This window comes from Oncorhynchus clarkii, chromosome 17 (assembly GCF_045791955.1).
Source record: "Oncorhynchus clarkii lewisi isolate Uvic-CL-2024 chromosome 17, UVic_Ocla_1.0, whole genome shotgun sequence".
Classification (NCBI taxonomy): Eukaryota; Metazoa; Chordata; class Actinopteri; order Salmoniformes; family Salmonidae; genus Oncorhynchus; species Oncorhynchus clarkii.
The window spans coordinates 35404804-35430845 of record NC_092163.1 but is presented as its reverse complement, the minus strand read 5'-3'; the positions used below and the strand labels follow the sequence as shown (position 1 = coordinate 35430845).

General features: G+C 42.5%; 1 protein-coding gene across 1 annotated transcript in view; it reads left to right on the top strand.

The window, feature by feature from the left end:
• The window catches only part of LOC139370734 (histone deacetylase 7-like), an 87023-nt gene that overhangs the window by 21283 nt on the left and 39698 nt on the right, over positions 1 to 26042 (top strand). Inside the window, exons 2-10 of the mRNA XM_071110398.1 lie at positions 9742 to 9935; positions 10167 to 10260; positions 11060 to 11183; positions 11663 to 11769; positions 18950 to 19072; positions 19483 to 19583; positions 22993 to 23248; positions 24302 to 24501; positions 25171 to 25377. Coding sequence (XP_070966499.1) covers positions 9795 to 9935; positions 10167 to 10260; positions 11060 to 11183; positions 11663 to 11769; positions 18950 to 19072; positions 19483 to 19583; positions 22993 to 23248; positions 24302 to 24501; positions 25171 to 25377 — 1353 coding nt within the window. The 5' untranslated portion in view covers positions 9742 to 9794. The remainder of the gene's footprint in view (positions 1 to 9741; positions 9936 to 10166; positions 10261 to 11059; positions 11184 to 11662; positions 11770 to 18949; positions 19073 to 19482; positions 19584 to 22992; positions 23249 to 24301; positions 24502 to 25170; positions 25378 to 26042) is intronic.

The window sequence follows — 26042 nt, the reverse complement described above, 5'->3', positions numbered from 1 at the left end:
ACAGACAGCCAAGTTCTACAAAAACTCACAAGTTCTCTGATTTATAAATATGATTGGCTGTATTTCATATCTGTGGTTGGCATTTTCATGTTGAATGTAAAATGTAGCATACATTACATAAAGTATACTGTCGATAGTTGGTGTAGTGTTTCTGAGCGACATCATGGCTGTGGTTCCATGGTAAGAACACAGCTGGTGGTTGTTTGTTGTTCACTAGAGACTTCCTGATCGTTTCCTATCAGGGCATAATTTAGAGCTGGGAGACAACACCTTGCTAAGAAAAGACAAACTAACAAGCAGTAGTTTCAGACAGTTAGATACACAAACTAATAGTGTAATTATAGAACGCTTGTGGAAAGCAGCATGTCACCAACATTGTTGCATCCATCTGACCAGGCAAAATGAAAGGCAAGACATTTCTCAGTGACTCCGTGGTTGAGCAACTGCTCTCTCCTTGAGTGACAGGGGGCAGGGCTTGGCATGGTTAGCGACATAGAGCAGCATGAGAAGGAGAGAGATTACTCAAGTAGCAAACGAGTAAACTATAAAAACGGACAGAGTTGCGTATCACATTTAACAAACCAAACATTGAAATACCGTTGTAGAAGGTAAAGTCAAATTCAAGCCGGTCTGTGAATTAATACCGGTATATAGTATACCGCCCAGCCCTAGCATAAATCAGTGGGCTCACGCTTTGTTTATAGTCGTCTGCTGTGTGTGTGTGTGTGTGTGTGTGTGTGTCCCCGACCATTTCCTCTGAAAACACACATCTCTTTATGCTGGTAATACACAGTGTTCTCATTCCTGTAGTAGCTGCTTTTGTTCTCAAGCATGAAGAGAAATGGCAACGTCAATAAATGTATCCATACTGAAGTACCACACTGAATCTTGAAGTGCCTACTTCTTCAAATACCCAAATCGAGATGGAAAACAAACATGTACTGTAGCTGTACACACACACATAAACACACACACTTACTCATGCACACACTGATGTGAGTTCACAGAAATACCAATGTGTCTGGATGGAATAAGATCAGGTGATGCTGGTCACACCTGGGCATCCTCGTCTGGCATCCTGGTTGAGTCTTACCTCACTGATATTTAAGGCAGGGTGCAAGTGACAGCCCAGAGAGAGGGGTATTTGGTTTTTGGGGAATTTTATTAGGATCCCCATTAGCTGTTGCAAAAGCAGCAGATACTCTTCCTGGGGTCCACACAAAACATGAAACATTACATAATACAGAACATTAATAGACAAGAACAGAACTACGTAGCCTACATATCTATACAGTGGTTCCTCCTTCCTCCTAAAAGTTGCAGCGTACTGCGGCGCAGCTTGCATGTTGCCGCAGAATTCTATGGTAAGTTGGTGCCATTAATGCTAGTTGGCGCTAGTTTGACCACCAGAGGCCATATTTGAGAAGTATTTGATAGCCTTCAATAATGGCTGTACTAGAAAATGCGGACACGCGGGAGACCGGAGTTCAATTCCCCGATGGGGAGGAAGGAGTAGGCTGTCCTTGTTAATAAGAATTTGACTTGCTGAGTTAAATAAAGGTTACACTAAGAGCATAACTTTTCTGCACCATCATTTTCTAATTCTAGTCTAACCAATATCCAAATGGAGATTAAGTGAAAATAAAAATCTAATTGATTTATCAAGACCAGTTCCCTTGCTTGTCTCAGAGCAGCTCGAATCGGTGCTGAAATAGTTGTAGGCTTTTGCTTCAAATCCTATTGCTTCTAACTTCAATATGCTCTTTAAATAAATAAGACCTACACCACTTTTAACAGCACATTACTCAACACCAGTGAGACACCTCCAGGCTGTGTAAGGGCTATTTGACCAAGGAGAGTGATGGAGTGTTGCATCAGATGACCCGGCCTCCAGAATCACCTGACCTCAACCTAATTGAGATTGGAATGAGATTGGAATGAGTTGGACCGCAGAGTGAAGGAAAAGCAGGCAACGAGTGCTCAGCATATGTGGGAACTCTTTCAAGACTGTTGGATAAGCATTCCTCATGAAGCTGGTTGAGAGAATGTCAAGAGTGTGCAAAGCTGTCATCAAGGCAAAGGGTGGCTACTTTGAAGAATCTAACATCTAAAATATATGTTCACTTTTTTGGCTACTACATGATTCCATGTCGTCTACGGTAGACCTACAGTATATCGAAAAACATGACGTGACTCTCCACCAATAATTACATATAGAGGATTGGAGGATTCTAAATTAAAATCAAAAGCCACCTCATGAGTCTCCCGGTGGCGGCCGGCACGGGTATCGAACCTGTAGCAACCCATTTTGCACTGCGGGAACCCCCATCCACTCCGGAGCCCCTATCCACAAAGTATCAAAATACAGAGAGGTGTTGGTAAAGGTATACAGTATTGTCCTGCTAATAGCCCATAACGGGCTATTATAATACTGTACATGGTGTCCAGGTCAGAATAACCAAAACATTTCTTTATTAAAGACTGTACGAAAGAATGTTGAATGAGTGAGTCATCGAGCCATGAATGGGTGAGTCACTCAGCTTTATGTAGGTGCCTGTCATCAACTTGATAATATATAACGATATTTTGGAGGTTATTTCGAAAGAGAGCGATTGTAATCTGAATAAAGGCCAAAATAATATTTGTAAAGGCCAAAACATGTATTTCTGTTTTTAGAGGGAGAGAAACGCTGGGAGAATTGTGCGCCACCCATAAAGGCCAAAATATAGCCCTGCTAATAGCCATAATGGTGCTGTACAACGTGACCATGTGTTTGAAAGAGTATTTTCCAATAAGCAACCATTTGTTTACCTTCATTAGACAACTTTGTTACAATATTTCTGTAATTCACTGATTTATTCCCATAGTAAATGTATCCATAACTAAATAAACATCAGCATTTTGAAAGCGTATTTTTATCATTATTTTATTAACGAAAGCATAAAGATGTTGATGAATAAATACTGTACTGCTGTTTTGAGTTAGAAATGCAACACTTCAGAGTACTTAAGCATCGAATACATCGCAGGTAGGGGGATGTTCACATCGACAGTAGCCGGGCTATAAAGAGTCTATTGTTCTGCTAATTTAGTGTTTGAAAACCTGTTTTCAAAATGCCACCAGCTGTCCATTACTACTGTAATGATGGAAACCCCTCTGGGTTTCTGTCAGGGTGGAATGGAAAATATGGTGCTGTACAACGTGATGGTTGGGAGTACAGTACTGGGCTATTTAGCTAAAGAATCCAGTGTCCTGCGAGCACGCAGGAGACCTGGGTTCAATTTCCCGACAGAGTGGGCTGTCCTTGTAAATAAGAATGTGTTCTTAACTGACTTGCCTTGTTAAATAAAGGTTACACTAAGAGCATAACAATTCTACACCCTAATCTAACCAATACCCAAACGGAGATTCAGTGAAAATAAAAATAGCATTGATTTATCAAGACCAGTTACCATGCTTGTCTCAGAGCAGCTCGAAACGGTGCTGAAAAAGTAGGCTATTGCTTCTAACTTCCAAAATGCTCTTTTAATAAATATGACCTACACCACTTTTAACAGCATATTACTCAACACTAGTGAGACTCATGTTATTGGTGGAGAGTCACGTAATTTCAAAGAAATATGGCATGACTCTCCACCAATAATTACATACAGAGGATTGGAGGATATTTCTGTAATTCAGGGATATTTGTTCCCATAGTAATTCGTTATGTATCCATAACTAAATAAACATCAGCATTTTGAAAGAGTATTTTTATAATTATTTCATTAATGAAGCATAAAGATGCCATTATTAGTTACATTGTTTTAGTTTGAATGTGGAGACTTGCACTAAGAACAGAACAGCAGGAATGTTTCCCTAGTTGGTGCTATTATTAGTGCAAAGCCCCTTAAATATTTTGGAGATCATTTTGTTTTCAAATAATGTAAAATGAGTGAGAAAAAGGCCATTCTTGAACATGGGGTGAGATATTGTTACTAATTTGTAAATAAAAACCAGTTTGTTATTTAGAATGATTTCTGTTTTTGGAGGGAGAAAATCGAACCTATCTCTTGGGTCTTCCAGTCGAGGACGGCACGCGTATTGAACCAGACTATGTAGCAACACAGCTTGCACTGCTATGCAGTGTCTTAGACCATTGCACCACTCAGGCACTGTACAATGTGACCGGTTGGGAGTGGGTACAACAGTAAGAGCAAAATAATCCTAACAAAATCAAATAAGAAAAACCTTAGTGTAACTACAGTGTTAGTAAGTAATACTGAAGTCGTGCACAATCAGTTTCTATTTAGGTTTATGTCGCCCATTTATTGTCAGTTAGAGACACAGTAGGACCCAAAAGAATAATCAGTGCTCTAACTCTGCCTTGCGCTGGTCTGGAGCAATGAAGCGGTGACACAGGGTACCATACAAAACCACAAATTACCTAAGTCCCAAGGTGTAAGCTCACAACTTCTAAAGGAGGAACCACTGTACATACACACAAACTATCTAGGTCAAATAGGGGAGAGGCGTTGTGCCGTGAGGTGTTGGTTTATCTGTTTTTTGAAACCAGGTTTTCTGTTCATTTGAGCAATAATGTGACGCAACGGAGTTCCAATGCAATAATGGCTCTATATAATACTTTACGTTTTCTTGAATTTGTTCTGGATTTGGGGACTGTGAAAAGTCCCCTGGTGGCATGTCTGGTGGAGTAAGTGTGATTGTCAGAGCTGTGTGTAAGTTGACAATGCAATGGATTTTCAACACATTCATGTTTCTTATTAAACACATTTGAATAAAAGGGGGTGATAGACAGAGAGAGAGAATGAGACATGCACTCGAGATTCAGTACACTCTTACCGCTTTCAATTTCAACCTGGATCCTCTCTCTCTCTTTCATTCTCTCTGTCTGTAAAAAAAACGCACATGCATGTAAACACACATACAGACACAGAACCAATGTTACTCACACTTAAGACACTCCACACCGTAGCTCTCATGGCTCTTATTAGTTATTATGGCGACGTAATGAGGGTTTATTATACTAAAATGTAATAGTTATTCCAGGTGTTTCAATCTTACTTGCCCCACACCCCATTTCAAGAGTTTTCCAGATGTACTGGAATCTGTTGTTTGGTGATGGGGCTGTGTGTCATGCATATTTGACCTGCAGTAATACGTGTGTGGGTGTGTTTTCCCTCTGAAAGTACTGTTTGACTGAACCGTCTCGCAGACGTCTCTCTCTTAGTCATTTCTCCACTCGGGGTACATATTCATAAATTGTCTCAGAGTAGGAGTGCTGATCTTGGATCAGTTTTTCCTTTCCGATCATAATGAATACAATTCCATTGACGATTGCATACTGTCATTTTGGACCAATGCTATTTGGGTAACTCTTCTACCCAGTATTATAACGCACCACAAATCTTATTAATAGGTATTTATAAGTGTATTCATACATTATACACTGGTGGCTCATAGAAAACGATACATTATAGGAACATTGTTTACTCCTACTATTCACTAATACTGTCTTAATGAACTACTGTTCACCAGGTCATAAATGGTAGTGTAAGTGTTATGAAGGTGACTCGTGGACTTGTGTCACGGTAAAGAGTGCTGGACATTGTGTAGCAAGCTATACAGATAGTTCACTAAGGTTTGATGATGGAGGATTTCCATTTGTTTTGACAGTGAGCCCCTTAATCCTTACCTGTCCTACCTAGCTGAATGGGGTATGCCAGTGTTAGGACACGGGCCCCCTACGGGAAGTATGTGAGTAATGCTGCTGACTAATGTTTGTCATGGCATTCAGAAACCGTGGTACATTTCCATCATATTCCTCCGCTCCCACCCTGAGGGGAAAGGTGTCTCCACCCTCCATTTCTGTCCTTTCTTTCTATCTGTAGTATTTTTTATGAAGCCTTCCATACAAGGACATAGAAACTGCTTGGAGGAAGAGCCAATGTCAAAATCCTTTCGACACCTAAACATGGCTTGGTGTAAGTTGAATCAATAAACAAATCTACACTGAACAAAAATATATACGCAACATGCAACAACTTCAAAAATGTTACTGAGTTACGGTTCATATAAGAAAATCAGTCAATTGAAATGATGTCCTAATCTAGGGATTTCACATGACTGGGAATACAGATGTGCATCTGTTGGTCAAAGATACCTTAACAAAAAAGCTAGGGGCGTGGATCAGAAAACCAGTCTGGTGTGACCACCATTTTCCTCATGCAGAGCAACACATCTCCCTCGCATAGAGTTGAATCAGGCTGTTGATTGTAGCCTGTAGATGTTGTCCCACTCATCTTCAATGGCTGTGAGAAGTTGCTGGATATTGGCGGGAACTGGAGCACACTGTCGTACACGTCAATCCAGAGCATCCCAAACATGGTCAATGGGTGGCATGTCTGGTGAGTATGCGGGCCATGGAAGAACTGGGACATTTTCAGGATCTCGTCATGGTACCTCTGCATTCAAATTGCCATAGATAAAATGCAATTGGTTTCGTTGTCCGTAATTTATGCCTGCCCATACCATAACCCTACCGCCACCTTGGGGCACTCCGGTCACAACGCTGACATCAGCAAACCGTTCACTCACACGACGCCATACACGGTATCTGCCATCTGTCCGGGGCAGTTGAAACCAGGATTCATCCGCGAAGAGCGCATTTCTCCAGTGTGCCAATGGCCATCGAAGGTGAGCATTTACCCACTGAAGTTGGATACAATGCCGAACTGCGTTGTATCCAAGGTCAAGACCCTGGTTAAGGTCAAGACCCTGGTGAGGACAAGGAGCATACAGATGAGCTTCCCTGAAACTGTTTCTGACAGCTTGTGCAGAAATTCTTTGGTTGTGCAAACCCACAGTTCCATCAGCTGTCCGGGTGGCTGGTCTCAGACGATCCCACAGGTGAAGAAGCCAGATGTGGAGGTCCTGTGCTGGCTTACTTACACGTACGTGGTGTAAGGCCGGTTGGATGTACTGCCAAATTATCTAAAACAAGAAATGGTAGAGAAAGAACATTAAATTCTCTGGCAACAGCTCTGGTGGACATTCGTGCAGTCAGCATGTCAATTGCACGCTCCCTCAAAACTTCATTAAATAGTACCCGCAAAACACCAGTCTCAACGTCAACAGTGAAGACTCCGGGATGCTGGCCTTCTAGGCAGAGTTCCTCTGTCCAATGTCTGTGTACTTTTCTTTTTATTGGCCAGAGATATGGCTTTTTCTTTGCAACTCCCGGAGTCGCCTCTTCACTGTTGACGTTGAGACTGGTGTTTTGCGGGTACTATTTAATGAAGTTGCCAGTTGAGGACTTGTGAGGCGTCTGTTTCTCAAACTAGACACTCTAATGTACTTGTCCTCTTGATCAGCTGTGCACCGGGGCCTCCCATTGCTCTTTCTATTCTGGTTAGGGACAGTTTGCGCTGTACTGTGAAGGGAATGGTACGCAGCGCTGTACGAGATCTGTAGTTTGTTGGCAATTTCTCGCATGGCATAGCCATCATTTCTCAGAACAAGAATAGACTGACAAGTTTCAGAAGAAAGTTCTTTGTTTCTGGCCATTTAGAGCCTGTAATCAAACCCCCAAATGCTGATGCTTAAGATACTCAACTAGTCTAAAGAAGGCCAGTTTTATTTCTTCTTTAATCAGAACAACAGTTTTCAGCTGTGGTAACATAATTGCAAAATGGTTTTCTAATGATCAATTAGCCTTTTAAAACTATAAACTTGGATTAGCTAACACAACGTGCCATTGGAACACAGGAGTGATGGTTGCTGATAATGGGCCTCTGTACGCCTATGTAGATATTCCATAAAAATTCAGCCGTTTCCAGCTACAATAGTCATTTGCAACATTAAAAATGTCTACACTGTATTTCTGATCAATTTGATGTTATTTTAAATGGACAAAAAATTTGCTTTTCTTTAAAAAACAAGGACATTTCTAAGTGACCCCAAACTTTTGAAGGGTAGTGTATGTATGTGAAGTGTTATGTGACAAAACTGGACATTTTAGAGTGATCTTTCATTGTCCCCAGCACAAGGTGTACATGTGTGAAAATCATGCCTTTTAATCAGCTTCTTGATATGCCACACCTATCAGCTCGATGGATTTTCTTGGCACAGGAGAAATGCTCACTAACAAGGATGTCAACAAATTTGTGCACAACATTTTAGAGAAGTAAGCTTTTTGTGCGTTTGGAAAATGTAGGGGATCTTTTATTTCAGCTGATGAAACATGGGACTAACACTTTACATGTTGTGTTGATAATTTTATTGAGTATAATATGGCCCCTTTTTGTCCCGTGAATTTAGCTACCATCATGGGCAATATTTGTTATGATTTGTCAGTCAGGTTCTCTTCCATCATTGCACTATACACATTATATGGTTGATTTACACTATTTATATGCCTACACTAACTACACACAAACGTGTCACTACATAACAAAAATTACACACCTGTGCTTCTGAGGGGTATATCCTTGCGTTGGTCACATCGTGGATGATGGACATCAGGGGTCACCATGTGAGGCTTTGGGGTCATGTAAAGGAACAACAGTTCATGAACGGTTCATGATTCGACAAGTAGTTAACCTTGATGCCCACTAAATGTTCATTCAGTGACCCGTGACTCAAAATAAGTAAGAAAGATTTCTGGGACGATTGTTGCGGGTCATGACACTGAGTTTGGTTTTATTGTCTCGCACTCTCTGGCTAAATTTAGCCTTGTTTCTGGTAAAAGCTCGATAGAGGTGACAAATGCATGCATATGACTCAAATGCCTTTGCCACACATTGTTCTAATCCCCTCTTCTCCCCCTCACTTTCTTAGTTCTTTCGTTATTTTGTGGCAACCTTTCTTTCTTCACTTTCTCTCTTTCCTCTCCTTTCACTGAATGCAATTTTGGGTCAGTGGCCAAGTCCCTTAGAGCAGGCTGACGTGAATGAAGTACGACTGTTATTCTAAAGTCAAGTACATAATGCGCACACACATGGACAGACTCTCAACACACACACACTGACTCACGTTATCCGACGATGACTGGCCTGTTGTAAGGACTGGACATGCCGTGCTATGCCTAGCTAGTAGATACTCTCTTACACTTGATCATCAGCCCATGTTTTGTTTTGCTCTAAGCTAGTTGTTCATTGCCCTGGATCATCTAAATACTTGGACAAAGACCAGGTGTTGGATAGGGTTATGGTTGTTGCTATGGTGTGTGTGTGTGTGTGTGTGTGTGTGTGTGTGTGTGTGTGTGTGTGTGTGTGTGTGTGTGTGTGTGTGTGTGTGTGTGTGTGTGTGTGTGTGTGTGTGTGTGTGCATACCATCATTGGTATGTTTTCATCACACAAGTCTAGACACTTCCATGGGGTCAGTCATCCCTTTTCAAGTGTGGCCCGGTACGGACATCAGCATGGGGGCCTTGACTGGGCGGTGACAAGAAACAACACAAAGGAATGAGAGAGAAAAAGAGAGGACAGAAAGGGAGAGCTTGAGAGTCATGGCAGGGTTTTCTATTTGGGGGATTTTGTCCCAATAGCAGGGACAGTCCGGAGACCAATTGACGTGGTTCAGTCTGGTGCTTAGAATGTAGCACCTCAGCTTCGGTTCATTCCTAGTTTACCCATTCTCCAGTCTAATTGTCCAATCTAACAAAGAAAGCCTTGGATCTTCATCACTAATAATCTCCCTCTTTCTTTTACCTCCTCTCTTCCTCCCTCCCTCTCTCCATAGTGGATGGGCTAATCCCTCGCGAGGCTTCGTCACCACTCCGGCCGGTGCGGCCCATGGACCTGCGTACCCAGGGGCTGGTGCGACCCGGGCCGGACTCAGCCATGCTGGCCCCCCACCTCCCCCCGTTCCTGGGGACCTTCTCAGCCCAGCACTGTGCCAAGTACTCCCAGCAGCTCCTGCCACAGCACATCCAGGTGAGCATCCCTTCCATAGAGATGGATAGAGAGCACACTTCCAACATAGCCTGCTTTAAAATGTAAATAGTCCTCAACTGCGCTGCCAAAGCGGCCACAAAAGAAATCAATGGCAAAGATAGGTGTGCCCTCTTTCCATATAATCCCTCTCTTTCCATTGACTGATATCACTTCCTAAATATAGTCTTCACTGCACCCAAATGAATGGGAATGTTAATGTTCTCGTTTCAGTACGAGTTTGACAGGGAGCAGAGTCGGCAGGAGAAAGAGCAGGAGAAGAGACAGGAGCTGCAGCAGCTGATGCACAAGGATAAGAGCGAGCAGAGTAAGTTACAGCGCCCCATAGCTGTGTGGAGGAAAAATGGCATGCAATAGAAATGAGTGCAACGTTATCAGTATGTTATGTATAAGGATCGCTTACAGTACCATGTAAACTATGATGACCATGAATGTCTTTTTAGAAATGCAATGTATGATGACAGCAGTGCGATCTTGTAGGTAGTTTAGGTGTTTGTGCACATGGTTTTCGGTTGTTTATTTTTGAGGCCCCACTATGATCCTCAGAATGTGGTTGTCTGTAACAGAGGGAGTTCCTTGAGATTAGTCACAGTCTATTTTCACATGAAACCTAAGTCAGAAAAAGGAAGCAAGTCACTTAATAATTGTAAATGTCATGTTGTTTGTTGTCTTTTACTTTCGGGAAGGAAGTGCCTACTAAAGAATACGACCTAGCTATCTGTCAGTCACCAAATTCCTAAGAACCCGCCCTTCAAAGTTCAGCTTCAATAAATTGTCCTTGAATAACTTGCATTATCCAAGTCATAGCAGTCAGATCTGACTAGTAATTACAAGGGAAATGCCTAGCATCTTTCCTCTTTATCTAATGTTGAAATCGTAGGTAGGCACATTGAGTACTTAGTTTAGTAGATTATAGATATTTGACTCAGAGTGAAACTGCTTGTCAGCTATTATACAATACAGATAAATCGGTATATTGGAATATATTGTTTGTGTCCCTCCGCTAACCCAAATAGATTAAGATTCAGTCAATTTAGAATGCTGCGCCTAGCTTTGGTTCATTTCCAGGTTCTTGTCTCTGATTGGGTGACTCTGTTGACGGACAGGTGCTGTGGCCAGTCCCCTGGTGAAACAGAAACTCAGAAGCCAAATCCTGAAGAGGAAGGAGCAGGCCGCCCTGGAGAGGACCGCCTCCAACCTCTTCGGCAGCACCACGCCCAGGGGTTACAGGTGAGAGACAAGCCAGGAAAGACTTTGATTAAAGTTTCTACGGAAATGTTTTTTTTTTAAAGTGACCGCGAGAGAGCTGTGTCCACTCGTGAAAATACACTGTTATTAGACTCGCGTGGCTTTGGTGGGAGTACCATCTTGTTCTTTTCACCTTTCCAATCTTGTCCCACAAATGATCCTCATAAGAGATGGAAGTAAGGAAGATTTACCTCTAAGACAATTTGGATAAGCCCGAGTGACTCATTAGATTAGGTGATAGGTTAAATAAGCCCGGCTGACTGACTTCTAATCAATGGTTGTGCCACAGGTGAAGCATTATTTCACAATACAATATTTTACTGTCCATTTTCATCAAAATGATTGTTGTGAGGTCACCAGGACATACACAAAATTGATACAGCACAATACAGCACAATACAACAAACAATTAACAATTATTGTTCATGGTTTTGGTGGATGACTCTCAACTGGCTGTTTAGGGAATTGGCCCCAGATCCTGACATGACCCCAAAGCCTCACATGGTGACCCCTGATGTCCATCACCCACTATGTGACCAACGCAAGGACATGCCCCTCAGAAGAACAGGTGAGTCATTTTTTTTTATGTAGTTTGTACTTTCTTTGTAGAGACATTTGTACTTTGTACAGTACAGTTAGAACAAGATCATTTCCTGTTCTCACTATGGTGTCATGAGGTGACACTATGGTGTCATGCAGTTGACTCCTGACAATGGTTTGGGGGTCTGCCATCAATGGCGGGCTAAACTGGAGCACAGGAGTGCTGATCTAAGATCTGTTTTGCCTTTGAGTACGTCATGAATAAGATACATGGACAGGGGGGGTGGACCTGATCCTAGCACTCTTATACTCACTTTATGAATACCGGCCCAGGTATTCCAGAGCAAATGAAGGTACTACATGCCTTTTAACACAGAGTAGGTAATGCTTGAGAAGGCAATACAGATTCATTTTAAAAGGAGCCATATCACATTACTTCCATTTGTAGTTGTCTGGTGAGTTATGCAGTTCGATGCATGTTAACACACATATACCGAACATTGATGTAGAGAGAGGCAGACACAGAAAGAGACAGAGACAAAGTGGGAGTTACCAAGCCTACAAGGAAGGAAAAATGAGAGAGAGAGAGAGAGAGAGAGAGAGAGAGAGTTTGAGTTTTTATAAAACCTTTATTTTTTACTCAAATGTTAACATAAAATAATGACACACTGCCTTTTCAGAAATAAAACAACAAATGTAATTCCTAAACAAAAATAAATACATAACATATACATTCAACTTATTTCATCAGCAAAAAAATAATTTCCCCTCCTCTACAAAACAAAGCGCTCCTTCGTAAGCCCACTTCTCCTCAAATAATAGGAGATCTTTTACAGCTGAAAAGAACTCAAAATCTACTTTTATTCTTGCTTTCACTAAACCTTTAAAAACACATCTTACATCCTGCCCATATCCCGTTTCTATCTTATGTTTCCTACTCAGAAAAATTGACATCTTAGCTTGTCCCAAAACAAAATTTAACATTTGACATTTTCTTTTCTGTTGTTTACTATAATGAAACCCCAAAATAAAAACAGTGTTATTGAAAAACTCCCCTACAGCTTTAAACAAAGATTCCAGCATTTCCAATAGAGGTTTTATCCTCTCACACTCCATAAAACAGTGAAAAATGGTTTCTCTTATATTACAAAAAGGACATCCATCTCTAACATCTGAGTTAATAACAGATACAAAAGCATTAACTGCAATGATGCCATGTAAAACCCTCCATTGCATATCACCAGTACCCTTTTGTAACGGTGGTTTGTACAGTGCTCTCCATGCTGGCTTTACCTTGTCATCAATGCCCAATTTTACCCTCCATGGAGTATCTTTTCTATTTTTCAATTTATCTTTATTCAACACCTTGACACACCCCCTATACAAGTCCTTCCCATTCACCTCATCCAAACCCACCTCCTCCAACCCTCTCAAATCCAGCAATAACGCCTTTCTTTCTGACTCTGGGATATTTGGTGTAATCCCTAGTTTTGGAAATGAGACGTCTTCATCTTGCACAATCTTCTTGTGGCTACTAAGCATACCCCATTCTTCCGCTGACAGAGCCTTCCTACAGCTCCCCAGCATTTGTCCGACAATCCTTTCCGACCTCATCCCCAAATGTTCTGCCACCCGTCTTCCATCCATTAAGGCGGGCCCAGCCATGGCCATTAACTGTCTTAAGGTGATGATTTTCCCCTTCACCAGAATCTTGGAGAAATGTGGAACAGCTGCAGTTGTACAGTCCAGTCTTGCCCCATACACCAGAGGTTCCTCCAACAGCCAATGCACTGACTCCGCTGAAGTTCTTCTGGACACCTTCATTACGCTCCACACTCTGAGAAGGCCTCTGTAAAACGGAGGTACTCCCTCCCTAGAAATCTGGCTAATATCAACCAGAAATAAAGCCTTCTTTAAACCTAATCCTCCAACCCGCTGTAATATAAGACCTGCCACCCCTCTCCACACCACATTTTCCGGTCCATAAAGCAACCTTTGAATAAACTGAAACCGGAAAGCAGCAGCCCTACTAGCAAGATGTACAAGACCTTGTCCCCCCTCCTCTTTTGACAAATACAAAACACTTTGTGGAACCCAGTGATATTTATCCCAAAAGAAATCCACAATAATTGCCTGTATCTTAGCCAGAAGGCCAGATGGTGGTTCTAAAACTGACAACCGATGCCACAGTGCAGATGCAATCACATTGTTAACTATAATAGTACGCCCCCTGTATGACATACGAGATAGTAACCAACGCCATCTCCTCATCCTCCCTTCCACCATTTCAACCACCCCACTCCAATTTTTTTCCATAGTCCCCTCATCTCCTAGGTACACTCCAAGATACTTAAAACCTCCCTTACACCATTCTAGCCCCCCTGGCAAAGCCATGATCCCCCCAGACCATTCTCCAATCTGTAAAGCACAACTCTTTTCCCAATTTACCTTTGCAGAGGATATTCCCCTAAAACGATCAACCATTAGACTCAAACTATCCACCTCCGCTTGATTTTTCACTAGCACAACTACATCATCAGCATAGGCTGAAAGACGAATAGGAGGAATATCCTCTGAAAGGCACACCCCTGCAATACGACTTCTAATGCTATTTAGTAGTGGCTCTATAGCAATAGCATATAACATCCCTGACATAGAACATCCCTGCCTAATACCTCTACACACTTTAAAAGGAGCACTCAAACCACCGTTAACTTTCAATACACTTTCAATGTCACCATATATCACCTTTATCATGGCAATAAAACCAGAGATGAACCCAAACGCTTCAAACGTGTGCCATAAATATTGATGTTCAACTCGGTCAAATGCCTTTTCCTGATCAATTGAAATTAGACCAGCATCCAACCCAATAGCCCTAGAGACGTCCAAAAAATCACGAATCAGAGAAATGTTATCCCCTATCTGCCTGCCAGGAACACAGTAGGACTGATCCGTATGTATGATTTGCCCCATCACCTCCCTCAGCCTGTTGGACAAAGCCTTTGACAATATTTTATAATCAGTACACAATAAAGCCACCGGCCTCCAGTTCTTCACCTCCCTCGGGTCACCCTTTTTAGGCAGTAGGGTGAGGACAGCCCTTCTGCAGCTTATTGGTAGTAACCCTCCGGTTAAACTATCATTAGCTACTTCTAACCAATCCTCTCCCAACATAGCCCAAAAAGACTTAAAAAAGTCAACGGGAAGCCCATCAATGCCTGGTGCCCTTCCATTTTCCATGCCTTTTAATGCAGTGTATAAATCCTGCAAAGACAATGGTTGCTCAAGCTCAACCTGAGCTTCTGCAGGCACCTTTGGGAGCCCATCAAAGAACTGCTGTGTCACTGTTTTGTCCTCTTTGTACTCACACTTGTAGAGCTCAGCATAGAACTCTACTGCCCTCTTTCTAATTTCACTAGGGCTAGTGAGCTCTTGTCCAACAGCTGATTTGAGACAATGAATAATTTTTCTTTGTCCATTCTTTTTCTCTAAACCAAAGAAAAATTTGGATGAGGCATCCATTTCAGATATGCCCTGAAATTTACTTCTCACCAATGCCCCCTGTGCTCTGATACCCAGCAGATCTGCCAATGCAGCTTTTCTCCTCTTGAGGGCCTGAGTATGGCCTCGATCTCCTGTGGTCTCAACCAACGTCATGAGTTCCACTATTTCAATCTCTAGGGCTTTCATTGATCTGGTGATATCCTTGGTGACATTCCTTGTGTATTGATTACAAAATTGTTGAATCTGGATTTTCCCTATATCCCACCATTGTTGAAGGGATACAAAACTGGCCTTTTGAGACCTCCACCTCTCCCAAAAAAAACTGAAACAATTCCTGAAGTGAGCATCACTCAATAAAGTTATATTAAAATGCCAGTATGCGCTTTTAGGTTTTACATCGTTAATGAACACCACCTCTGTTATTAAACAATGATCAGAAAATCCCACTGGAGTTATCACACTTGATTTACAGACCTGAGATTGATGCTCAAAAACATAAAACCTATCTAACCTGGCCATAGAGATGATGTTCTCTCTCACATGCGCCCAGGTGTACTGCCTTGTTCCTCCATGTTGACTCCTCCAAATATCACACAGTTCATTTGTTACAATAAGGCGTTTTAAAAACGTCCTTGAGGCTATATGAGGTTCTTGGTGATTTCTATCTAAATCACTAACTGTGCAGTTAAAATCCCCAGCAATAAACAAATAATCTTCTTTGTTACATTTCTCAATGGTATTTGATAATGTCTCTAAAAAACCTACCCTCTCAACTGTCACCACAGGGGCATATACATTTATCAGACACATATTGATGTTTTCATACCTTGCTCTAACTTTTAATAACCTCCCCTCAACTACCTCTTCAACCTCATATGACAAAGGCAAAAACCCTTTTGAGAACAAGATAACCACACCCCCACTTTTTGAGTTTTTATGACTACACACCACTGTCCCCCCCCACTCCTGTTGCCACATAACTTCATTTTCCAAATTACTATGCGTTTCTTGTAGAAAAATTATGTCACTTCCCTTTCCCCTCATTAACTCATACACCATGGCTCTTTTTTTAACATCTCTTGCCCCATTTACGTTTAAAGAAGAGATCTTAAAACTGCTCATGGAAAAGAAAAAAATACAGAGGAAGATACAGCCACCACATCTCTTTACAGAGTTAAAACTGCAACTGAACTCTTTCATTTTCTTTAGAATTTGCATCACTTATTACTCTCGTGACCACTTTCTTGAGTCTAGCAATTTCAGGGCTTTTCAAACCTCCCCCTGTAATTTTTGACATCAGAAACTTTGCTGATTCAATAAACAATTCACGTTCAGGGAAAAAATCAGTTACATTGTAATCCTGCATATATTTCTTCCCTTTTGTCAACTTCAGAAATTGACGTATCTTCTCGATCCCATACCTCCCTTCCACCCCATCTATCTCACTATATTGTTGTGACGCGTCAGATGACTCACTCTCGCTATCCTCCCCAGAAGAAAACCCCATCTCTACAACCTGGTCATCTTCACCTGATTTATCCATCTCTACCTTTCTCTTAGAATTAGACCCTTCACCACCCCTTAAATTCTTCCTTTTACTCCTCGGTATTTTGAAAACATCCGCTTCCTTTTCCGTTATTTCAATCTCCTCTTGACCTCCAATTTCATTTTCCAGCACCACCTCAGCGACGGCAGTCGCAATCTCACCTAGTGTTTCCCCTCCCTCTTTGTTCTGATCTACCACACTTGCCCCCGTATCCACAATGCCTTCCTCTCCTACTTTTCCAACCACATCTGCCCACCTTCTCTCTTCCCCTACACCTGTAGTATTTTCATCCCTTCGCTGTGGTACGTTAGTTGCACCCGCACTAAAGCTACTACCAGGCTCAGCGCGTTCATTCTCGGGACAATTACGCACCAAATGCCCCTCTCTTCCACATCCAAAACATTTCATTGATTCAGTAGATGCATAGAAGACATAATCAAATCCATCAATCTTAAAACTAAACGCTAAATTCAGTTCATCTCCTTCCTTTTTTAAAATCATATGCACTTGTCTCCTATGAGACACGACATGTTTCAACAACGGAGATTTGCATCCAAAAGGAACCTTCTTTATTGTAGATACGATTTGACCATGGCGAGATAACTCTCGCTCTAACACTTCATCTCTAACAAATGGTGGCACGTTAGAAAGCATAACTTTCTTCGCCGGATTCATAAGCGGAAATACCGGCGTCTGTGTCTCCCGCAACACAACACCCCTCTCAACTATCTTATTCACCTTTTCAATTGAATCTAAGAATATCACTACAGCGCTATTCATCCTTGAGGCTGATTTAATGCTATCATACCCAATGATAGCACCCACAGCCAAGCTACATTCTTCCACTGAACACCCAGCCGCAGCAGGAATTTTTACTCCATGCCTCCGACTAAGTTTTTCAAACTCTACATTTCCGCGAGTGGCCATTGCAACCAGCCCCACCCGCTGGTTGTGCCCTCGCGAAAAACCAACCTCAAAGATCCCACCACCCCTATACGTGCTTATTGATAATTAAAACAATATACCCTTAAAACAACTAAACTAATCAATATATATATATATGTACATACCAAAACCCAATAGAGTGAAAAGAAATTCCATTCGCTCTCACAAACACTCTGCTTGACGACTCACTCCCAGCATGCACTCCGACGAGAGAGAGAGAGAGAGAGAGAGAGAGAGAGAGAGAGAGAGAGAGAGAGAGAGAGAGAGAGAGAGAGAGAGAGAGAGAGAGAGAGAGAGAGAGAGAGAGAGAGAGAGAGAGAGAGAGAGAGAGAGAGAGAGAGAGAGAGAGAGAGAGAGAGAGAGAGAGAGAGAGAGAGAGAGAGAGAGAGAGAGAGAGAGAGAGAGAGAGAGAGAGAGAGAGAGAGAGAGAGAGAGAGAGAGAGAGAGAGAGAGAGAGACTAAAGTATGTGTAAAATGAACCACGTGTGAGAATGTCAGACATGTCTTTCTGACTGGGTGTGTGAATGACGTGCGGACATAGAGGCCAAACTTTCCACCATGCACAAATTAACTAATAGGATAGAGATAGTCCTCAATGCCATGGTCACAGAGTTGAACAATTGCAAAGGTGTGGCCTCTTTCCATTATATGCATAAGTACTACTAAGGAGTGGTCCCTACTAAACTATGTCACCTGGAGGACTATTGCAATGCCATTATTTACCTGTGTTACCGTAGCAGCATTGGACATTTGCGGCTACACACCCCTCTACCTCTGTATTAAAATCCGACAACAATACCATACTGTCATGGGTGTCTTTTGTCTGTGCTAAGCCACTCGCTGATTGATCGTTTGGTTAGGCCTATTGTGGCCATTGCCAAAGTAAACATGAAACTTTTGGCACTGCTGTCAACTCTTTTGTTATTTGTTCAGCTGGGGTGTAGAAGAGGTTTTGGGTTTTGTTATGTAAAAGGTTATTGCTTTATGCTGACATAGCACATTATGGATTTGTAGCCATTTTTAGTTTAATACTGTTGGGGTCGGTTATGGAATGGCGAAGGAGGAATTCAGATATTCGGCACAATCTACTTTTTTTTGTTTTTTTTGTGTGTGTGTGTGTGTGTGTATTTGCATGTACGTGTGTGTGCGTTAATTAATGCGTGTTTGTGTGCGTCTGCGCATGTTTGCTCGTGTGTGTGTGTGTGTTCAGCCTCGGAGCCCATCCTGAAGGTGAAGAGTAAACTGAAGAAGCACATCAACTCCAGACAGAACCCTCTCCAACGCAAAACCAGTGCTCCCCCTACTGTCAAGCACAGAACACCGGACACTCAGGGTAACGTAGTCCTTCCTGCCTCGTTGTGTACACCGTCTATCAAACCAACCTCTATCTCTTCCTGGTGCTGTAGCCACAGTGTCTGAGCACTTTGGCCTCGGCCTAACACTAACATTCCTGGGTCGTATTCATTAGGGCACAAAGTAGAATATATATTTTTTCTCAGCGGTAAATGTAAACAAGCATTTCCTATTGGACAATTACAGTGAGTTTACATCCCTTTGGTGCCAAATGAATATGGCCAGGGTCTTGTTGATGAAGTGATTAGTTGAATCAGGTGTGTTAGTGCTGGGCGGACTAGTGTTTGTGTACCGCCACTAACACACACACACACACACACACACAAATCTGTTATCCTATATGTCAGTATCTCTTTAGCTGATTGGCTATCCCTCCCTTCCATCCTGCAGACTATTCCCCCAGCAGCAGTAGCACTCCAGTGTCGGGGTGCAGCTCGCCCAATGACAGCCTCCTCTCGGATAGCCCACTTACTACCGGACTGGCCCACGAGGTGAGTCCCACTCATCCACCCTTCGCACCTCTCTCCTCCAACCCCACTGTAATCCCAAGTACATTATAAGTATATTGTGACAATCAGTAATTACAATACTGGTAACTATAAGAATAATTTCACAGTAAAAATGATCACACTAATGTTAAGTGTGACCCAGTTTATGTATACAATATGTTATTGTAATTTAAAAAAAAAGAAGCTAAAACTGATTTTAATTCATGAAATCTGTTCCAAAGCATTCCCATGAATAAAAAACGAGACATAAGTGATCGTATCTCGACGTAATCAAGATATGAAATAATTGTTATTTTCAAATACAATTTATTTTTGGGCTTAGTTGTGGTCAATTTGCAGTGTACAAATGATTATAATTATGTTCCGGCCGCACGACCATCCGCTCCAACAATAATTGGCCCGCGACTGAATCTAGTTGCCTACCTCTGCAGTATAGTATGTGCCTGTTCTGCTCAACTCCCCCTGTATCCAACAAGCATCAACAGAATTAACACTTCCATACCTGATTGAGCCATTTCGTACCACCACACACAATGTCACACGATGTCACATTCACTACCATATTAGAACACACACTAGATACAGTATCACAGTTGCTTCAGAATCTCAGTATAAGAACAACATGAGTGTCAGGGCCAGAATTGGTTATGGATTCCCACGAAGATTAGTGAGGTGTGTGTGTTCAGGTTTAAAATAACTTTATTAGCTATAAATGGCGTTCAACATGTTTCCTCCCGTGGAATTGTATTCCTTTACTACAACAGATACAGTGGGGAGAAGTATTTGATACACTGCTGATTTTGCAGGTTTTCCTACTTACAAAGCATGTAGAGGTCTGTAATTTGTATCATAGGTATACTTCAACTGTGAGAGACGGAATCTAAAACAAAAATCCAGAAAATCACATTGTATGATTTTTAAGTAATTAATTCTCTCTCTTCAATAGGCCAGTTTAAAACATTTGGCCACCCGACTGTACTGTACCATGACACATTACACATTAACATTGGATTAATGTTCAAATGACATGCCCTTTTCAGTTTCCAAAGAACATGTTGTAAAATGATTTTTCATCACTCAGATTTCAGCAATCTGAATTTTTTTCTGCTTACACTTATACTACACACAGCAAATTCTTCAGTGTTAAATCAACACTAAAAGTGTGGACCTGTATAGACACTGGAACAGTGTTAAATTAACACACTGCCTAGTGTAAAGACTTATTTGCATATTTCCCATAGTGCCTTGCCATTCGAGTGATTTGTAGAGTTACTACCAATGACTGTATTTGTCAGTGACAAAGACATGGTTGTTGCATTCATCCATTTTCAGTCTTGTGGAGTTCACCAAGTGAGATCCAAAGCGAATATGTTAACATTAAAATTACATTCTTTAACACAGTACAGTATTTCATAAGGCCTTATTTCAAGGGCCTAGTTTTTGTCCTGATACTCATTGTATACAGGCCACAACAGGCCTGTATACCATTATGCTGGCTTGCAAAGTGATGTGTAACTCTTATTGGAATCCAGCCAGAGTGGGGATATTCAACCTTTGGAATGACCTGCAACTAGGGCTGTTACAGTCATGGAATTTTGGATGATGGTTATTGGCCAGCCAAATGACCATAATAAACGTTTGAATATCAAAAAAATTAAATTGAAGACACATTTTCACCTCTCCTCCGCACCTGACTGCATGTGCTGCCATAGAAATAGAATGAATAGAACGGGCGTCCCCATTTCAAGTCTATGATGGCATAATGGATGGACTGGTGGCTATTGCGAGTGTACCCATAGAAGCAAAGCAGGATGTCACGATCGTTGAATGAGGAGGACCAAAGCGTGGTGAGCGTACATATTCCTTTATTTCGGATGACGCTGACAAAAACAATAACCAATCAAAAACGACCGTGAAGCCTAAGGGCTATAATGCTACAAACAAAGACAACTTCCCACACCCACAGGTGGGGAAAAAGGGTACCTAAGTATGGTTCCCAATCAGAGACAACTATAGACAGCTGTCCCTGATTGAGAACCATACCCGGCCAAACACAAAGAAATAGAAAACATAGAACACAAAACATAGAATGCCCACCCCAACTCATGCCCAGACCAAACCAAAATAGAGACATAAAAAGGATATCTAAGGTCAGGGCGTGACACAGGAAGTGTTGATTGAGCCACATTCCATTGCATGAGCCACATCAGTTAACATAATTTGAATGAACATTCTACATTACCAAGGAAATGATTGCATCACAATACCAGGCAACCGTTGCGATTGTACCCATGAGTTTACCAGTGAAATTGACAGGGTTAGAGGTTCCAAGTACGTTATATTCATTCTATTTCTATGTGTGCTGCTGCAGGGAGTGTCTTTTGCAAAAACACCTTGCTTGTTTCAGCAAGGAGCAACAAAGTTTCAGCATGTTTTTAAGAGTCCATGTTACCATGGAAAAACGGACTCAACCACACGAAGGCCGGTTATGACTGTTAATTTATTTGTATTACAGTTTTCACAGGTTACACAGTTATACGGTAATTGTGCCAGCCCTAACCGCAATCTACATTCAGAATAACTACACGGGTTGGGAAAACTATGATATGAAACTACCTAAAGCAACTTAACTGGAACAACCATTTCAGTAACAAATGCAATATGTCCAAGTAACATATTGGATAAGTTTAGAAAACGTATGTAATTTATATTTAAGTAGCATAAGATTAATTTATCAATGTACAGGCAAAAACATAGATATTGAAACAAACCATTCTAAAAAATCAACCTGCAATAGAGCATGCTGGGAAATAGGATAATGATGGGCGTGGTTTTGGTTCAACTGTAGTAGTAACACTAGGGTTATTTTACACCAATGAGTGTTAATTAAACACTTACAGTGAAAAATCAACATTCATTAACACTGGCCAATTTGCTGTACAGTAATAAAAGTTTCAAACTATTCTAACAGACATGGAATCACGGAGGACTGAAGTTTGATACCCCAGCAGTTCGTCATTGAGGACATACTACTTAACTGAATCAAGTTCCAATGACTAAAGTTGTTTGAGTCAACACCAATTTATTTCAATTGAATCAAATGAAATTGTATTTGACACATGAGCCGAATGCAATGGGTGTAGACTTTACCGTGAAATGCTTGCTTACGAGCCCTTCCCAACAATGCAGAGCTAAAACATGAAAGTACAAATAAATATAGTAACACGAGGGATAAAACACACAAGAATGGAGCTCTATACAGGGAGTACCAGTACCAGATCAATGTGCAGGGGTGCAAGCTATTATAGATATGTACATGAAGGCAGGCGGGTTTGGCAGTTATGTTTTACAGTGTGCGTGACTTATTGTGTCCCCTCCCTCCCTCCATCAGGCTCAGAGGTTGCTGCTCCAGGATGGCACACTGGCCAACTTCTCCTTGCCCTGCTCCACCGCCCTGCCCACCAACAGCGCCAGGCTGCCCACCCAGGGTGACAGGGAGTCGGGTAGCCACCAGAGGGTGGCCAGGGTATTGCCCCAGGTCTACCTGCCCATGGAGGGCCTCAGTGCTGCCCAGCTGGCTCACCAACGCCTCCAGCCCTTGCTCATCCTGGAGCCCTCAGTGCTGCTGCACACACAGCTAGTCACTGGTGAGAAACACACACAGATATGCACGCGCACACACACACACGCACACACACACACACACACACACACACGCGCGCGCACACACAAGCACTCCCACTCATAGGGTACATATACTGTACACTGAGTGTACAATACATTAGGTTCTCTTTCCATGACATAGACTGACCGGGTGAATGCGGTGAATCCAGGTGAAAGCTACGTCACTTAAATGCACTTCATTCAGTGTAGATGAAGGGGAGGGGACAGGTTAAAGAAGGATTTTTAATGCTTCAGACAATTGAGACAGGGATTGTGTATGTGTGCCATTCACAGTTTGAATGGGCAAGACAAAAGATTTAAGTGCCTTTGAATGGGGTCTGGTAGTAGGTGCCAGGCGCACCGGTTTGAGTGTGTCAAGAACTGCAATGCACACTCAACAGTTTCTCATGTGTATCAAGAATGGTCCACCACCCAAAGGACATCCAGCCGACATGACTGTGTGGAGCATTAGTGTCAACATGGGCCAGCATCCCTGTGGATCGCTTTCGACACCTTGTAGAGTCCATGCCCAAGACAAATTGAGGCTGTTCTGAGGGCAACAAGGGGTGAAACTCAATATTAGTAGTTCCTAGTGTTTAATACACTCAGTGTAGATATGTATGCATACTCACACAAACACACACGCCACACCTACAGTCATCCTGGAGTCCTCAGGACGGCTGCACATGAAGAGAAACACACTCGGAGCGACACTGCCCTCTATTGATCGTTTGACTGAATGCCACTTATCCTACTGATCTAGACATGTGGAACTTTCCCTACTCTATAATGGATCTGGTTGATCTGGGAGTGACTACACAGACCTAGCCAATCAGAACATTCCACCACACTGTCTGCTTCCTCTCTGGTCGTTCTCACAACGTTTTAGTCAAACATGATGATCCTGACCTCTCTATTTCTCTCAACCCTTTCTTTCTCCCCCATCCCTATCGCTCTCCATGTTCACCCTCCTTGCTTCCTCTCCCTCCCCCTCGCCTCTTTCTGCCTCCCCTTCACCCCACCTCTCTCTCCTTCAGTGCGAGGCCTGAGCCCTGGCCCTCTCCAGTACCCCTCCTCCAGACTGGAATGCCTGGCTCCCCCGGGCCCCCACAGACCCCTGGGTCGGACCCGCTCTGAGCCCCCCCTGCACTCTCACCACCACCAGCACCAGTTAATGCAGCAGTACCACAACGCACTGCTGCTGGAGAGACTCAAACAGAACACACACCTGGGCAAGGTGAGAGAACACACCATTTTTGGACACACACATTTTAGGGACTGTTGAGCAACACACACACATACATGCACACACAAACCAAGGTGATCTTAAAGAGGGGCATAGACAAAGACACACACACACACACACACACAGTCTGATTCAGAGGGGTTGGGTTAGGTTTAGGGTCAACCCTAACCCTACAACTGACTAGGTATCCCCCTTTCCTCTTTCCTTTCTTGTACAGCTAACTTTGTGGGGACAAGCAATTCAGTCCCATTCAAAATCCTATTTTCCCTAACCCTAAACCTAACCCTAACCTATACTCTAACCCCAACCCCAACCATAACCCAAAAACCTAACCTTAACCCTAAACCTAACCCTAGCTCCTAACCCTAACCCTAAATCTAACCCTAACTCTTAACGTAATTCTGACCCTAACACTAATTCTAACCTTAACCCTAAACCCCCTAGAAGTAGCATTTGACGTCGATGGGACGAACAAATGTCCCCAGTTGGTCAAATTTTGTTTGTCTACTATTCTTGTGTGGACTTACACACACACACACACAGCACAATACAAATTACATCTAGATACCGCATAATAGTGCTCACCAACACAAAAAGAAGAGGGAAGACTGATGCATGACCTTTGACTTTAAGAGTGTGTCTGTGTCTCTCCCTCATCAGCTCATGACCAAGTCCAGTGAGAAGCCTCGTGTCACACAGATCCCCTCGAAGGACATGGACCCGGCGGAGACCGGGCCTGGGGACGGCTACCAGAGGAGGAGACAGAGTGGGACCAGTAGCACTGAGTCAATGTGGGACACAGAGTCCACCTCCTCAGGCAATTACCTAGGAGATCACACCATGGAACACACACCTCTGATGAATCAGGTACACAGACACAAACATATGCACGTAGGTGCGCACACACAAACACAGATATACACACACATATAAACACACACAAAGAGACCTATAGGTCATACATAAACACAATTATTATAGTAGTCCCACTCTCAAATATACACTATATACAGAAGTGGATTTGGCTATTTCAGCCATACCCGTTACAAACAGGTGTACAAAATCAAGCACACAGCCATGCAATCTCCATAGACAAACATTGGCAGTAGAATGGCCTTACTGAAGAGCTCAGTGACTTTCAACATGGGACTGGCATAGGATGCTACCTTTCCAACAAGTAATTTCGTCAAATTTCTGCTAGAGCTGCCCCAGTCAACTGTAAGTGCTGTTACTGTGAAGTGGAAACGTCTAGGAGCAACAATGGCTCGCTCAGCCACGAAGTGGTAGGCCACACAAGCTTACAGAACGGGACCGCCGAGTGGTGAAGCGTGTAGTGCGTAAAAATCATCTGTCCTCATTTGCAATACCAGCCAACCTCTTTTGACCTCGGTGGGTCTATTTATGTAAGGGAGTGTGTACACTTATTACCATGACATTATTAACAGGGTTGCAAAACTTACTACGGAGTTCCAAACTACCTCTGGAAGCAACATCAGCACAAGAACTGTTCATCGGGAGCTCCATGAAATGGG